Here is a 15,126-nt window from a genome sequence, read left to right as displayed (position 1 = left end):
TGCTTGTGTGTGTGTGTGTGCATGTGTGTTTGTGTGTGTTCATGTATATGTGTGCATGTGTGTGTGACTGTGTATGCGCATGTGTGTGTCTGTGTGTGTGCATGTGTGTGTGTCTGTATGTGTGTGTGTCTCTGTGTGTGTGTCTATGTCTCTGTGTGGGTACGCCTGTGTATGTGATTTGTAAGCCAAAAGCATATTGTGTACTCACAGAGGCCAGAGATATCAGAATTCTTAAGCTGGCGTTTACAGGCTGCTGGGGATAGAACTCAGGTCCTCTGGAAGAGCAACACACGCTTTAAACCTCTGAGTTATCTCTTCAGGCCACTTCCTTTGAGAGTTGGTGTCAGTGGGCTGAGGAAGGCAATTACATAGTGCATGCCAGACCGTAAAGGAAGGAAGGAAAGAAGAGAGGAAGGAAGTGAGAAAGAGGAGGAGGGAGTGAGGGTACAGACAAGGGAAGGTGGGGACATAGAAGAAACTTGTAGCTACCGAGAAGTCACTTTAGGTCACTCGCTGGCTTTACCCAGTCTGTCTTACTCTGTTACTTTAGGTCACTCGCTGGCTTTACCCATCTGTCTTACTCTGGAGTACTCTCACATTGCTAGTAATTTATTTGATATCAGGTGGGGGGGAAATGAGTGACCTCAAATTCTCATAAAAAAGTGGTTCATAAAAAAAAAAAAAAAAAAAAAAAAAAAAAAGTGGTTCATTGCGCAAGCAAATTTTGTTCTTACTGTTATCTCATATAAAAATGCTAACCTCTGGCTTAGGATGTGCTTCAGGAGACAGAACGCTCGATGCATGAGTGAGGCCCTGGGTTCAGTTGAGAGCACTGCATGCAGGGGCCAATGCCCGCTGTCCCAGCCCTCAGGATGTGGAGGCAGGAGGACCCGATGTTCAAGGTCACGATCTATGGCACTAGAGTTTAAGGCCATCGTGGCTTATATAAGACCCTGTCTCAAAAGAAAAAAAAAATTGCTTTTGATCTCAAGCATTTCTTTGTCTGTTTTGTAAGTGAGCTGGGAAGTAGAAATCACAGGCTGAAAGGTGGGAATAGTGCTGAGCTGTCTCTGAAAGCTGTCCCATCGTGACCAATGGAAAAAGAGACAGACCCCTGCTGACCTCACAGGCTGCAGTGAGCCCTGCTTGGGAACTGCCTGTCCTGCACGCCTTATAAAAGGGTAAACAGCATTTCACGCTGTTAATGATTTTACGAGAGGAATGCCAGGCCTGGCTTCTGTGGAGGCCACTGGCAGCGTCTTTCTTCTTACAATATTGTTTCCAACCCCCAGATTATGAGGGAATCATCTGATGAACACCACAGTGAATAAATTATTATGAAACTTGTTATACTCCTTAACCTGACAGTTTTAGGAAAACACACACACACACACACACACACACACAGAGAGAGAGAGAGAGAGAGAGAGAGAGAGAGAGAGAGAGAGAGAGAGATTCGTGACAGCTCTCCATTGAGTAGAAGCAAGAAGACTTAACGCCAAAGTCACAGGTTTTCTTTGGTTTGAACCTCATAAAGTAAACAAGGCAAAAGCCACGTAAACCGCCCAGGGCTCCCATGCTGGCCTCTGTCGGGAAGCTCCTCAAGCGCTTCTCCCTCAGGACTCCTTCCTACCAAGCAAAGCAGTTTTTCATGCCACCCGAGATGTACTAGTGTATAAAATAGGTATGCAAATCAAACATTTATTGAGACTTACTTTAAAATAATTCTTTAATATATACATATATTAAAGATAAAAGGCAAATCATGCTAATGAGATGAGCATGTTAGTTTTTACATTAAAAAAAATAAATCTTGGGTGAGCATTTGACACTGCAGAACACAGAACATCTTCAAATGCTTTTTGGAATCGATGGGTATTTTGTTCGTATGAGAATGCTTTTTCACATAAATATGTGGACAGAATAGTATTTTCAGGGCCATTCCACAAAGTAGTGAACATCCTGTCCTAATTCTAAACCAAAATTCTTTGAGGCATTTTATGAAATTCAAGCCAGCAAATGTTTTTTGTTCGCTTGCTTGCTTGCTGGCTTGCTTGCTTGCTTGCTTGCTTGCTTGCTTGCTTGCTTGCTTGCTTGAGACAGGGTCTCACATAGCGCAGGCTGGCCTCTCTGTGTAACCAGGGATGACCTTGAACTCTTGACCCTCCAGCTGTTGCCTCTTGAGTGCTGGGATGTGAGGTATAAACCACCATGACTGTTTATATGGTCCTGGGGATCAAACCCAGGACTTTGTAACATGCAAGGCAGGTACTCTGCAGACTGAGCTACGTTCCCAGCCCTGGGTTAGCAATATTTAAAGCAAATATTCTAACACAGTACAATCCAAAGAATATACCAATAGCATACTTACATGCTGAGGGATGATGGCAGGAAAATATTGAAAGTCTTTGTTTTCCATAATGAATCCATTATGTTTCTCTAAGAACCAGAAACTATATGTACAGTAGTCACTGCAGTTTATTGCATGTAAGTCTCGATTCTCAGCAGAGATCTTTCAGGCGTTGTTCCCGGGTGTTGCACAGTTGTGACAGCCTGCACAGTACAAAGGGCACAGGTCGTGTGTTCAGAACCAAGGCTTCAGAGAAGTTGCACAATATAACATGATCACTGGCTGCCAGAACCACTTTGGATTCATTACATATTTGACTTTTGGACCATGGCAAGGTTTCCTGTTGCCAAACTTCTCGCATCACCTGTTAAGAGACCACCACATTGGTGCTGGAGAGATGGCTCAGTGGTTAAGAGCACGGACTGCTCTTCCAAAGGACCCGGGTTCAATTCCTAGCACCCACGTGACAGCTCACAACTGTCTGTAACTCCAAGATCTGACACCCTCACACAGACATACATGCAGGCAAAACACCAATGCACATAAAATAAAAATAAAAATAAATTATTTTTAAAAAAAGAGACTACCACATGAGATCATGACCCAGTTTAAGGAGTGGGTTCTAGAGGACCCTCCCACCCGTACTCTTTTTGAGGGAGTGGCCAACATTACCCACCCACTAGAGAATGCCACACTATGAGGGTCCCAAGCTCCACGGTCTCCAGCTCTTTGTCCAGAATGGGAATCTTGAAAGAACGTAGAAAGTTCTGTGGTCTGAGTGCTATGTCCTCTCAACAGTCATCTTGACACCCACAAGTTGACACTTGTGGGGCTTCAGGAAGCAATTACATCGAGAGGAATTGGCTGGTCCTTATAGAACGTGCCACAGGAAGCTCTGCACTCTTTTCCTTGATCTGAGGCTCTGCAGGAAGCAGAAACTGCCCCTCCCCAGGGTGTGAACCAGCTAGCTTCTTCACCTTGGATGTCCCAGCTTTCTGAAAATGACAAGAAATAAATGTATAATGTTTCTAAGACTCCAGCGGATGGCTTTGTGTCAGAGTAGCCCAAAGGGACCAAGACGTAATAAATCAGAGAGGAATTTTCAGTTCCAGTCACATATACACATCCTGCATGAAGAATTGAATCTTTTCTTTCTTTCTTTTTCTTCCTCTTCGTCGTCGTGGTGTTCTCCTCCTCCTCCTCCTCCTCCTCCTCTTCTTCATCTTCTCCTCCCCTCCTCTTCTCCTCCTCCTTTTCTTTTTCTTCATCTTCATCATCATCATATTCTTCTGCTCCTCCTCTCCTCTTCTTCTTCTCTTCTCCTCCTTCTCCTTCTCCTTCTCCTCTTCCTTCTCCTTCTTCTTCCTCTTCCTCCTCTTCCTCTCTCTCTCTCCCTCTCCATCTCTCTCTCTGTTCCCCCTCCTCTCTCTCTCTCTCTCTCCCACCCCTTTCTCTCTCCAGTCCCCCACCCCAGGTTCTCATTATATAACCCGGGTTGGCCTCCAACTCACGATTCTCTCTTTTTTTTTCTCCTTTATTAATTTATTCTTGTTACATCTCAATGGTTATCCCATCCCTTGTATCCTCCCATTCTTCCCTCCCTCCCATTTTCCCCTTATTCCCCTCCCCTATGACTGTTCCTGAGGGGGATTACCTCCCCCTGTATATGTTCATAGGGTATCAAGTCTCTTCTTGGTAACCTGCTGTCCTTCTCATGCCTCCACTTTCCAAGTGCTGCAGCTCAGATGTGCGTGACCACCCCAGCCTCCCTTTGGATTCTTACAGCGGGACTTGAAGTTAACCCCACCTCTGTAACTCGCTCCCAGCAGCTTAAGTCACTGGCAACCTTGGGAAGAATGCTCGTTTTGTCAGAAGGCCCCAATAAAATCCTCTGTCTAAGTACACAAGCCCCAAGAATGAAGCCCCTCCTGCTCTCCATCTTGGACACCCAGCGGAGCCTAAAGCAAAGCCTTCTCTTTGCAGGGAGGAGAAAGCTTCTGGTAGTGGCCTGCCACGCCCTCACTTCCCTTCCCTTGCCTCCTACCCCCAAAGCCTATCTCCCTCTGAAGCCAAGAACTGAACATCTATAGCTGACAGTTTCCAAGGGCCCCACCTGCTGGACCCTAAAGGCATTGTTTAAATTGCCTGAAAAACTCAGAAAGAATTTGGGGGTACATAGATGTGCGTCCCGGAAACTTCCAAAGCACACATCTTGGTGACTTTTTTTTAACTCTCTCCCCCTCCTCTCAGCAGTTCCGCTGAAAAAGGAGGAGTGTTTACTTCCAGTATCTAAGCTGCTTACCCTGAAGTCTCACATGCTGCGCGCAGGTAGAGGACTCCTCATAAGAGTAAGAGCAGCAGCCAGTCGTGGTGACGCACGCCTGTAATCCCAGCACTCAGAGAGGCAGAGAAGCAGGTGGATCTCTATGAGTTTGAGGCCAGCCTGGGGTACAAAGTGGGGACAGCCAGAGCTATCACACAGTAAAACCTTGTTGAATAACCAAAAAAGGAAAAGGAAAAGAAGAAAGAAAGAAAGAGGAGAGGTAGTAATAGTCATAATACTTTGCACCTCTGGAGATTTTTTTTTAAAGGAAGAAAGGCCAAGAGGGTACCTCAGATTGACCTGAATTTAATCTAGAGCCTATGTAAGAGACCAGGTGTGGCGACACATACCTCTAACTCAGGAAGGCAGAGACAGACAGAGCTTCTTGGCCGGTCAGCTTGGCTTAATTGGTCAGCCCCAGACGGATGGGAGACCCTGCCTCAAAAATCAAAATGAAACCTGAGGAGGAACAACACTGTACATATGCACACACTCACCCACACATGTATACTCACACACTAGTGTCTGCGTGCACACACCACACACACACACACACACACACACACATACACACACACACACATACACACACACACACACACACACAAGAAAAGATAGACAGAGGGCTCGATTTATATTAAACATCACAATATAATGCAGTTAACATCTACATTGCTAGCCCAGCTTCACGGGTGAGGCACATAACATTCAGAAATACATCCGGAGTTTTGTGGGCTCCCCCCAGAGCAATCTCACTCTGGCCAATGGAGATCTCTGGCCCAAGACCGATCACTGCTTTCTCCATTCCCGCTGGGTACCAAGCTTCTCCCATCCACATAAACCCGCAGAGGGAGCTCCATCCTGGCATCACAATCCCCAGAAGCGTCCCAGGGAGTGCCGGTTTGCCATTGTTGAAGTAATTACACCCCAGTGGCCGTGATCCCCTGAAGGATGGGTGTGAGGTGAAGAGAGAGATGTTTATGTGGTGCCAGAGTCTTTCTCTACATCCCCTTATTTACAGTCTATATAACCTGACTAGAAGGAGTTTGATTTGAGGTTGTATCTTTTACTTGATGTTGTCTGTTTGTTGAGACAGGACTAGGATGGCGTTGAACTTGCTTTGTAGCTGAGGAAAGCTTCTGGTTCTTCCGCCTCCACCTCCAGAGTTCTGGAACCACAGGTGTACGCACCACCATGCCTGGTTCATGCAGTGCCGGGGATGAAACTCAGGGTTTTGTGAATGCTAGGCAAGGACTCTACCCACCGAGACACATCTTCAGCCCCCTCGAGTGGGAATTAAAGTAGTATAACTATAGCACACCGTCTCTTTTTGTTTGTTTGTTTGTTTTTGTTTTTCGAGACAGGCTTTCTCTGTGTAGCCTTGACTATCCTGGACTCGCTTTATAGACCAGGCTGGCCTCAAACTCACAGGGATCCACCTGCCTCTGCCTCCCAAGTGCTGGGATTGAAGGCGTGCACCACCATGCCTGGCCACAGAATGTCTTTTGTTTTCAATTTGTTTGTTAGTAGGGAAATATTTTAAAACACCTGTCTCTCATCTTTTCTCACAGGCTTCCCAAACTTTCCTACAGAGCAGTGAAGAGAATAAGCCCGTACAATTTTGTTTGAGGATCTTATGTGTCTTTGGAAGAAATACCATCTCCTTTCAAACCTGCTTTTTCTTCTTAAATATTAATAGACACACCCCCAGACACACCTCTACTACCTTATGCAATGAAGAGAGAAAAGAGCAGAGTCAACACTTGAGGGGTGATGATTAACTCACAGTTATAAAGGAGTAGTATTTGACAGGCCTTTTATTTTTACTTGATGGCGGTGATTTAATCAGGGGTACGGTCAGGACTCTCAAGAAAGAAAGTTCCAGGGGCTGAGAGCGTGAATGACTCAGTCAAGGACTTGCCTTGTAAGCGGGAAGGCCTGAATTAGACCTTCATAGCCCACATTAAAAAGCAACCCTGGCTGAGAGAGGGGGTGCACGTCTGTAATCCCAGCACTCAGGGAGGCAGAGGCAGGAGGAGCTCCGTAAGTTCAAGACCAGCCTGGTCTACAAAGTGAGTCCAGGACAGCCAAGGTGACACAGAGAAACCTTGTCTTGAACGAACACACAGACACACACAGACACACACACACACACACACACACACACACACACACACACACACAGAGCAATCCTGTAATCCTTGAACTGGGGAGGAGGAGACAGGTAGATCCCCGGGGCTCATTACTTAGCAGAAATTCTGCCTCAAAATTCAAGGTGGATGGTGCCTGAGGGACAGCAGCTAAGGATTCCCCTGGCCTCCTTCTACAGCTGTGTCTCCACATACATTCTTATGTGCACCACAGAAACACATGCATGCATATCTTATCGTTTTTTGTTTCTGAGACAGGGTTTCTCTGTGTAGCTTTGGCTGTCCTGGAACTCACTCTGTAGACCAGGCTGGCCTCCAACTCACAGAGATCCACCTGCCTCCTGAGTCTGTGATTAAAGGCATGTGCCACCACTGCCCAGCTACATACATGCATTTTTAAAACAGGTGATCTGAGGCGGAGAGACAACAGATTCCTGTGGACAGAGTTAAATGGTCACTGAGGAATCAGGACTCGCTCTCCACAGTTACCAATAAGAGGATCTTGGCTCAGCCAGCATTTTACATGAGCTCTTGGGCTCAAACTCGGGGTCTCTGGTTTATCTTACCAGCTGAGCTGTCTCCTCTCCCATAATTTGACTCTAAACTGCTATTTTACGGAAATAGATCTTAGCCAGGCATGGTGGCACATGCTTTTAATCCCAGCACTCAGAAGGCAGAGGTAGGTGGGTCACTGTGAGTTCGAGGCCAACCTGGTCTACAAAGAGAGTTCCAGGACAGCCAGGGCTACACAGAGAAACCCTGTCTCTAACCTCTCCCCGCCCAGAAAATAAAATAGATTTTTTTTCATTACTCAGGAACTCTATTGGCCATATGATGAAGGTGTGAAGTCCCCAGGAAGTTAAAATATCATTTAATAGTTAGGAAAGTAGCACATCCGTGTGATCTCAAGTCTCTCAGAGACAGAGACAGGCTGGTGGATTCAGCCAGGAGTTTGAGGGGAAACATCTCAAACAACAAAACTAGCCTCCTCCTCCACCTCTCTTCAGATTTTTGTGACAAAAACTAAGCTGGTCTCAAACTCACTAAGTCGGCAGGAATGGCACTGAACTCTAGGTCCTGGCGCCTCCACCTCCTGGACCTTGGGATTCGAGATGGGAGCCACCTTGGCCAACTTATTCAGTGCTGGGGATGGAACCCAAGGCTTTGGTGCGTGCTAGACAAGCACCCTACAAACTGAGCTACGTCCCCAGCTCAGATATAGGAGATTTTCATTCTCTGTAAATATATCAATTAAGGGTAAATTGATTCATGAAAATACTGGCCAGGTTTGGAGGACGGAACACATAGGAAGATGGAGTCTGTTAGGACGGAGGTTGAGCCCCTGTGCCTGGAGGATGTTCCTTGGCTGCAGGCCCCTCTGCTTTACTGACTAAGTCTAACTGTACTTCTCCTCACTGCAGAGGTTCGGCTATGGAGGCTGGGTGCAGCTCCAACAGCAAGGCAAGGTGAGTTCCCTCCAGCGCATACCGGAGGGGTGAGGGGGGGGGGTGCCTGGCTTAGCTTCTTGTCGGCTGGGAAATCAACTCTGCCACCCTTGTGTTACTCTTGTAGCAGGAAAGGAAGCAGCCTTGCAGTTTCTCAGAAACAGTAGGAAAAACTGGAGTGGCTTCAAACAACAGCATCTATGAAATAAGAACCGGAGTGGAAGCACCACTACAAAAGCTCTCTTTTTAACGTTTTTGATCTTGTTATATTTGCCCTTTGAACCAATGTTAGCATTTATATACTCTACTCCAAGGAAGTGACTTGGCCCTCTATGTGGGTTACTACAGTGTATTAGGGCTGAACAAATTAGTGCATTGGTGAGGAGAACTAAGATGATAAAGTGGTGAATCAGCTGGCCCTGTGGTGTTACACAAACTTACTTAAGATGATGAAGGTGGTGAATAAGCTGGCCCTACGGTGTTACACAAACTTACTTAAGATGATGAAAGTGGCGAATCAGCTGGCCCTGTGGTGTTACACAAACTTACTTACTTTCGCTGCCCACATATTGCTTCCCTAGAACACCAGAGTACGGTCTATCTCAAAGGTCCTTTCCAGTCCTGTTGTTTTTCATCGATACATTTTCTAGACACAGGTCGCCCTCACGGGTCTCACAGCCAGTGGTTCAAATCAGCAGATGATGGATCGGCACCATCGTCAGTCACACAGGCAGAAAAGACCTGTCTCTGTGTTCAGCTGCTCATCCCCACAGGGCACAGCCCTCCAGTACCGAACAGGAAAGGGAGGGGCCAGAGAAGCTGAGCCCCGTTAAGCAGTGGGATTTTTATCTCCACGCTGATTAAGGAAAAATCCCTAAAACTGTAGGAGAGGAGAAACATGTTCCAGCGCATTCAAGAAAATCAATCCAGGCCGGGCGTGGGGGAGCACGCCTTTAATCCCAGCACTTGGGAGGCAGAGGCAGGTGGATCGCTACGTGTTCGAGGCTAGCCTGGTCTACAAAGGGAGTCCAGGGCAGTCAGGGCTACACAGAGAGACCCTGTCTTGAAAAAAAAAAGAAGAAGAAGAAGAAGGAGGAGGAGGAGGAGGAGGAGGAGGAGGAGGAGGAGGAGGAGGAAAGAAAGAAAGAAAATCAATCCAGGTCGGGGAGATCAGTAAAGTCTTTGTCCTGCAAGCATGAGGAATCTGAGTTCGATTCCCCCAGTACCCGTGTTAAAGAAATAAAAATAAAAACAGACATAGTGACTCATGCTCGTAATCCCAGCACTGAGAAGGAAGAGGCTGGTGGTCCCTGAGGCTCTCTGACTGCCTAGCCTAGCCTCCTTTGTGAGTGCCAGACCGGCTGGAGACTTTGTCTCAAATCAAACAGACAGACAGACAGACAGGTAAACAAACCCAAGGTGGACAGCAGGAGACGAAGGATCCCTGAGGCTGACCTCTACACGCACCCACATGCATGTGCTTGCCACGTCAATGTTCACGCTCGGGAACACAGGATTTATCCAAACAGGCTGCCTTTGATGACGTGGCTTTTCTGACCCAGGGAGAAGCAAAGATGATGAAGGATGGGAAAGTCTTCAGAGTGGTCCAACAGAACTGCTGGGACCCGGAAGTTCGCATCAGAGAAATGAACCAGAAAGGTACTGATGATGTGAGGTGCTCTCGATGTTTCAGTCTTACGTAAAGCAACACCTGCCCTTAAAGTTGGTGAGACCTGATATGATTTCTGGGATGGCAACTTCTGATTCCCTGTTTGCTGCCAGCCATGCGGCTACAGCTTCGTTAGAAGAAAGGTGGCCATTCTTTTAGAACATGGATTTGAGAGCTTTAAATGGTATTATCATCAAAATGATAATTGTGCACTTTATTACTTAAAATATTTTTAGTTCCGGTCTGGGAAATGGCTCAGTGGGTAAAACCCTTGCCACACACCTGTGCAGACCCGAGTTCAGACCCACAGAAGCCTCAGAAAGCCAGACATAGTATGACCTCAACATTCCTCTAGTGAGGAGGAAGACAGAGACAGGAGAACCCCCAGAAGCTCACAGCCAGCCTGCAGCACTACAGTCCCTGTGCTCCAGGAGTGAGATGGCAGCTGAGAGGGGGAAACCTGCCAAACCTCTTGGGCAGCCGGCAGCATTGAGCAAAGAGGAAGGGTGAAGACTGATACCGAAGGCCGCCCTCTGATCATCACATGTGTGCTGCGGCACAGATGGTTCACTCATACACGCATGCACACTCGCAGGCGCATACACACGCACTCACTTGCACGCACACTCACATTCACATGTACTTGCTTTTGTCTCCTGTCAACTCGTTTACTCCCTGCAAGTCGCTTTCACGCCTTTTTCTTTTGTCTGTGATCCACTGATTTTTAACCAGGGTCCTCTGTGTGACCATAGATTTAGAACGAGCCACTGGAGTCTGAGCTCACTATTAGCTCCTCGACTGAAAACAGTAACTGTCCCTCCCCAGAATCCACCAGTCTATCCCCGGCAGCTCAGCAAGGGTGCGTACAACCCAGTGAGCCCTGCCGTAATGAGTCAGTCCGGAACTGAGTGTCGATAGCGCCGGTCTCATGCAGGCACGATGCTTACTTAAGATTTTCTTCTTTTTTTTTTTTTTACTTTTTTTTCTCCTTTATTAATTTATTCTTGTTACATCTCAATGGTTATCCCATCCCTTGTATCCTCCCATTCTTCCCTCCCTCCCATTTTCCCCTTCTTCCCCTCCCCTATGACTGTTCCTGAGGGGGATTACCGCCCCCTGTATATGCTCATAGGGTATCAAGTCTCTTCTTGGTAACCTGCTGTCCTTCCTCTGAGTGCCACCAGGTCTGCCCCTCCAGGGGACATGGTCAAAGGTGAGGCACCAGAGTATGTGAGAAAGTAATATCCCACTCTCCACTCTACTGTGGAGAATGTTCTGGACTCTAGATGAGAGAAGCATGGGAGAATGGCAAAGTAGAAGGATCCAGAGGGTCCTAGAAGCCTACAAGTAGAACATTATGATAGGCAGATTTGGGCACAGGGGTCCTGCTCAAACTAAGGCACCAGCCAAGGACAATACAGGCAGTAAACCTTAAGCCCCTACCCAGATCTAGCCAATGGACAGAACACTCTCCACAGTAGAGTGGAGAGTGGGATATGACTTTCTCACATACTTAAGATTTTCAAGACAGGGTTTCGTGTATATAGCCCAGGCTGGCCTTGAACTCGCTTTATGTAACCCAGGATGGCCCTGAAGTCTTGTTCCTCCTCTGTCCGCTTCTAGATGTGCTAAAACAGCAGGAGTGCACCACCAGGCCCAAGGATGTCCTATTTTACTTCAAAATTCTCACACACACACACACACACACACACACACACACACACACACACACACTCCAGCAGCATGCACTTCTGTCCGGGGGCTGTTTTATAACAGCGGTTAAACACAATAGCCAAGGAACAGCCAGCTTCCGCTTTGGGCTAGACTGCAGAAGAGCTGTGTGGCCCTGGTTCTCAGTACACTGGGTTGTGTGGGGGCAGGGCTTGGAGAAGAACGTGTTCCTGCACCTCCGACAAGGAACAACCGTCCACTGTAAACGTGAAGAGAGAGAGCAAGAGGAAAACAGTGACACTCAGACTTGGGTACCTGGGGTCAGAAATTGTCATTTATGACCGCTACCCAAGTGCATGTGTCTCCTTTGGGCTTTCTTCTTGTTTTTTTTTTGTTTTGTTTTGTTTTGTTTTGTTTTGTTTTTTTTTTTGTATATTTATCCTGATCGCTGCCTTTGAGGCGCAGTCATGAGCCCTTCATTGAGTACTGTGTTTGCTCCTACACACAGTCCTGAACACCTGACGCAAAAATAACTCATTGAGTTCCGACAGTGACACCCAGAAGTAGGCTCTCTTCAGATCACAGATTTTAAGTTTCCTGGATCCTAGGCTTCGGAGCCAAGCTCTGGGGACTGCAGACCCTGGGGGCTTTATCCAGGCTAATTTAGGAGCTGAATTAAAGGACTTGAGAGACACACTTGTCATGTATGGCCCACAATGGAAAGCTCTGGAGGGTGGGAATGAAGACCAGAAAAAAAGATGGGGAAAAATGACAAGAAAGTGGGGGGGTGGTGGAAAGAAAGCTGGGGAGAGGGAAAAGGTAAACAGGAATGGAGAGGACCAGGGAGAGCGACAGGAGAGTGACAATGATCAAAATACCTTATATACATGCATGAAAGGACCATAATGAAGTGCGTTACTGTGTATAATTAACATACGCTACCTTTTTTTCATGGTGGATAAGTGCCTTGCCTAAACAAAGTTTTGCCACATGAAGGGTAGAAGAAATCCTTGACAAAGGGAGTCAGGCCAATTGTCTTGAATGACCCAATTTTGTCTAACCTCTCCTCTGTAGAGCTGAGGATGGGGGAGAGGGAGAGTGCCCCAAGGAGGAGTGGTGAGGGAGAGACAACAGGTTGAGGTGGAGCTGCCAGCATCCTTGCCCGGGAAGGGTCTCCTACTGACAGGTTTGTCTTTCTTTGTGTCCTAGGGGTGACAGTGCAAGCTCTCTCCACGGTTCCCGTTATGTTTAGCTACTGGGTGAGTGCGAAGCCTCCAACCATCTCCCTGGTGCTGACGGCTCATGTCCAGCTCCCCAGAAAGTGACAGATGTCTTAGACCTTAAAAATGATCCCATCAACTAATTCTCTTCCTCTTTATTTGTTTGGTCATTTGTTTCTGGCCTCACCTATAGCCCAGGATGGAGTCAAACTTGCTTTGTAGCTGAGGAGAACCTTGAACTTCTGATCCCCCGGCCACCATCTCCCAAGAGCTGGGATCACAGGCAGGCTTCACCACGCCCCGTTTTTGAAGTGCTAAGGCTGGAGCCCAGGGCTTCTTACATGCTAGGCATGCGCTCTGTCCTCCAAGCCACATCCCAACTCCAGCGGTTCCTTTCTAGGTCAGAGGCACGTTGTGCCCCAGACGGCCTTCTCAGCCACGTCCTTCCTTCAGGACAGCAGCGAGTCCGTGGCTATCAGACCCACATCTAGAGTCATCACATAGTTCAGTTGTAGACTGACTCCCCACTAGAACTTACCTGCCTGGACTCACCCCAGCATTGCCTTGCCAAATTGCTGAGGTTAAGAATTGCGAAATAGAAGCTGGGCGGGGTGGCGCACACCTTTATCCCAGCACTTGGGAGGCAGAGGCGGGTGGATCGCTGTGAGTTCAAGGCTAGCCTGGTCTACAAAGGGAGTCCAGGACAGCCAAGGCCACACAGAGAAACCCTGTCTCGAAAGACCAAAAATAATAATAATAATAATAATTGCGAAATAGGATTAGAATGGCCAGCTATGTTAGGCCTCCTGAGGAAACGGCAAAGGGGAGTCCTAGACTGCTTTCCACAAGTCAACAGTTCTCAGGCACTAACAGTTTGGGGATCGATTCTGAGACGGTGGAGGGAAATTTGGGGGACAGAGCTAAGAATGTGCCAACTTGGTAGCTGTTGCGGTAGAAGCACGATTCGGAAGCGGTACAACCACCATTCTCCATCCCCCCCCCCCGCCCCCCCCCCCCCGTGTTCACAAAACCCAGCCGGAGCGAGCGACTCAGTTCTCTCTGCTTCTGATTAGATCACTACGTGAAGCAAAATGTCTTGAGACCTCAGCGTGGGTCTGGAGAGATAAAGTGCTTGCTCTGCAAGCGCAAAGACCAGAGTTCAATCCCCCAGAGCCTGCATAAAGAAGTGGGTGTGGGAGCTGGAGAGATGGTTCCGTGGGTAAGATGGATCAAGTGTGCTGAGTTTCGATCCCAGCACCCACTTTATTCGAGCCTGTAACCCCTACAGCTGGAAATAGCATCGCTGTAGCCCAGTGAAAGCGGAAGGCAATTCAGGCCCATCGGCTTCAATGTCAGAGCCATCAGGAACGGTGAGGAAGACAGATGAGGGCAGGACCAGTATGGAAGCAGGCCTGGTATTCTTCAAGAAGCCACGACAGACACCTTGATGGTACCTTCAGACGTTTGGAAGGCCTTCAAGGTCTGTCCGCTCCTGGTAATGGGCCGTCCTCAGTTCTCGTCTAAGATGGAGCAGCCCAGTAGTTAGCACATCGAACCCAGAGACAGCTTCTGGGGCCGTTCTAATTAACTAGCCGCAGGCCAGCAGTTCTCTTTGCTTTCACAGACTCTGGGTCTCCCATAACCAGTACCTTTCTCAGTCTGTGCCTCGGCTTCCTGAGGCGTGGAATCACCGAGTACGGTGAATATTTTCAGCCAAGAGGCAGTGTTGTTCAGAACAAATGTCTAACCAAGTAGGTTCTGACTGGTGTGGAACCTTCCCTTTTTTTCACCAGGCCAAACCTAAGGACACTCAGGAGCTGTGCCAGTTTTTAAACAATGACCTAGCTGCCACCGTTGCCAGATACCCTCGAAGGTTTGTGGGTTTGGGGACGTTGCCCATGCAAGCCCCGGAGCTGGCCGTTGAGGAAATGGAGCGTTGTGTGAAGAAGCTGAGGTTTCCAGGAGTCCAGATTGGCTCCCACATCAACATGTGGGACCTGAATGACCCGGAACTCTTCCCAGTCTACTCTGTGAGTACCGCCGCTTCAGCTCAGCCAATGCGCTGCTGCACAGCCTTGGGCGGGTGGGCACCAGGCTGGTGGGGGACCACCAAGAAGGGGATCATCCTCCCCTCCAGGACAGGGGGAAGGGGCAGGCGACAGTAGGGCAGTGACTATAGATGTAGGTAGGAGATGTAAAAGCCTACCAAAAATCCTCCCCAAAGAGTGAGCCATCCTCAGGCCTGCCCTGAGGCAACTTAGATTAAAATCTTTCTCTTCCTGGATCACACTGGCACTT

The 15,126-nt window shown here is 48.0% G+C and overlaps 1 protein-coding gene and 1 long non-coding RNA gene across 2 annotated transcripts in view; one reads left to right on the top strand and one right to left on the bottom strand.

The window, feature by feature from the left end:
* LOC311604771 overlaps positions 1-2,898 on the bottom strand; it is a 40,436-nt gene extending 37,538 nt beyond the window's left edge. The window contains exon 1 of the long non-coding RNA XR_014781660.1: positions 2,372-2,898. This is a non-coding gene — a long non-coding RNA (uncharacterized lncRNA). The remainder of the gene's footprint in view (positions 1-2,371) is intronic.
* The window catches only part of ACMSD (aminocarboxymuconate semialdehyde decarboxylase), a 39,217-nt gene that overhangs the window by 1,146 nt on the left and 22,945 nt on the right, over positions 1-15,126 (top strand). The window contains exons 2-5 of the mRNA XM_084792523.1: positions 8,245-8,289; positions 9,831-9,927; positions 12,818-12,867; positions 14,622-14,858. Coding sequence (XP_084648649.1) covers positions 8,245-8,289; positions 9,831-9,927; positions 12,818-12,867; positions 14,622-14,858 — 429 coding nt within the window. The remainder of the gene's footprint in view (positions 1-8,244; positions 8,290-9,830; positions 9,928-12,817; positions 12,868-14,621; positions 14,859-15,126) is intronic.

The sequence above is a fragment of the Acomys minous genome (assembly GCF_964271855.1).
Source record: "Acomys minous genome assembly, chromosome: 1".
In the NCBI taxonomy this organism is placed as follows: domain Eukaryota; kingdom Metazoa; phylum Chordata; class Mammalia; order Rodentia; family Muridae; genus Acomys; species Acomys minous.
Note: the sequence above shows the minus strand (reverse complement) of the source record. Positions and strands in the feature narration are given on the sequence as shown.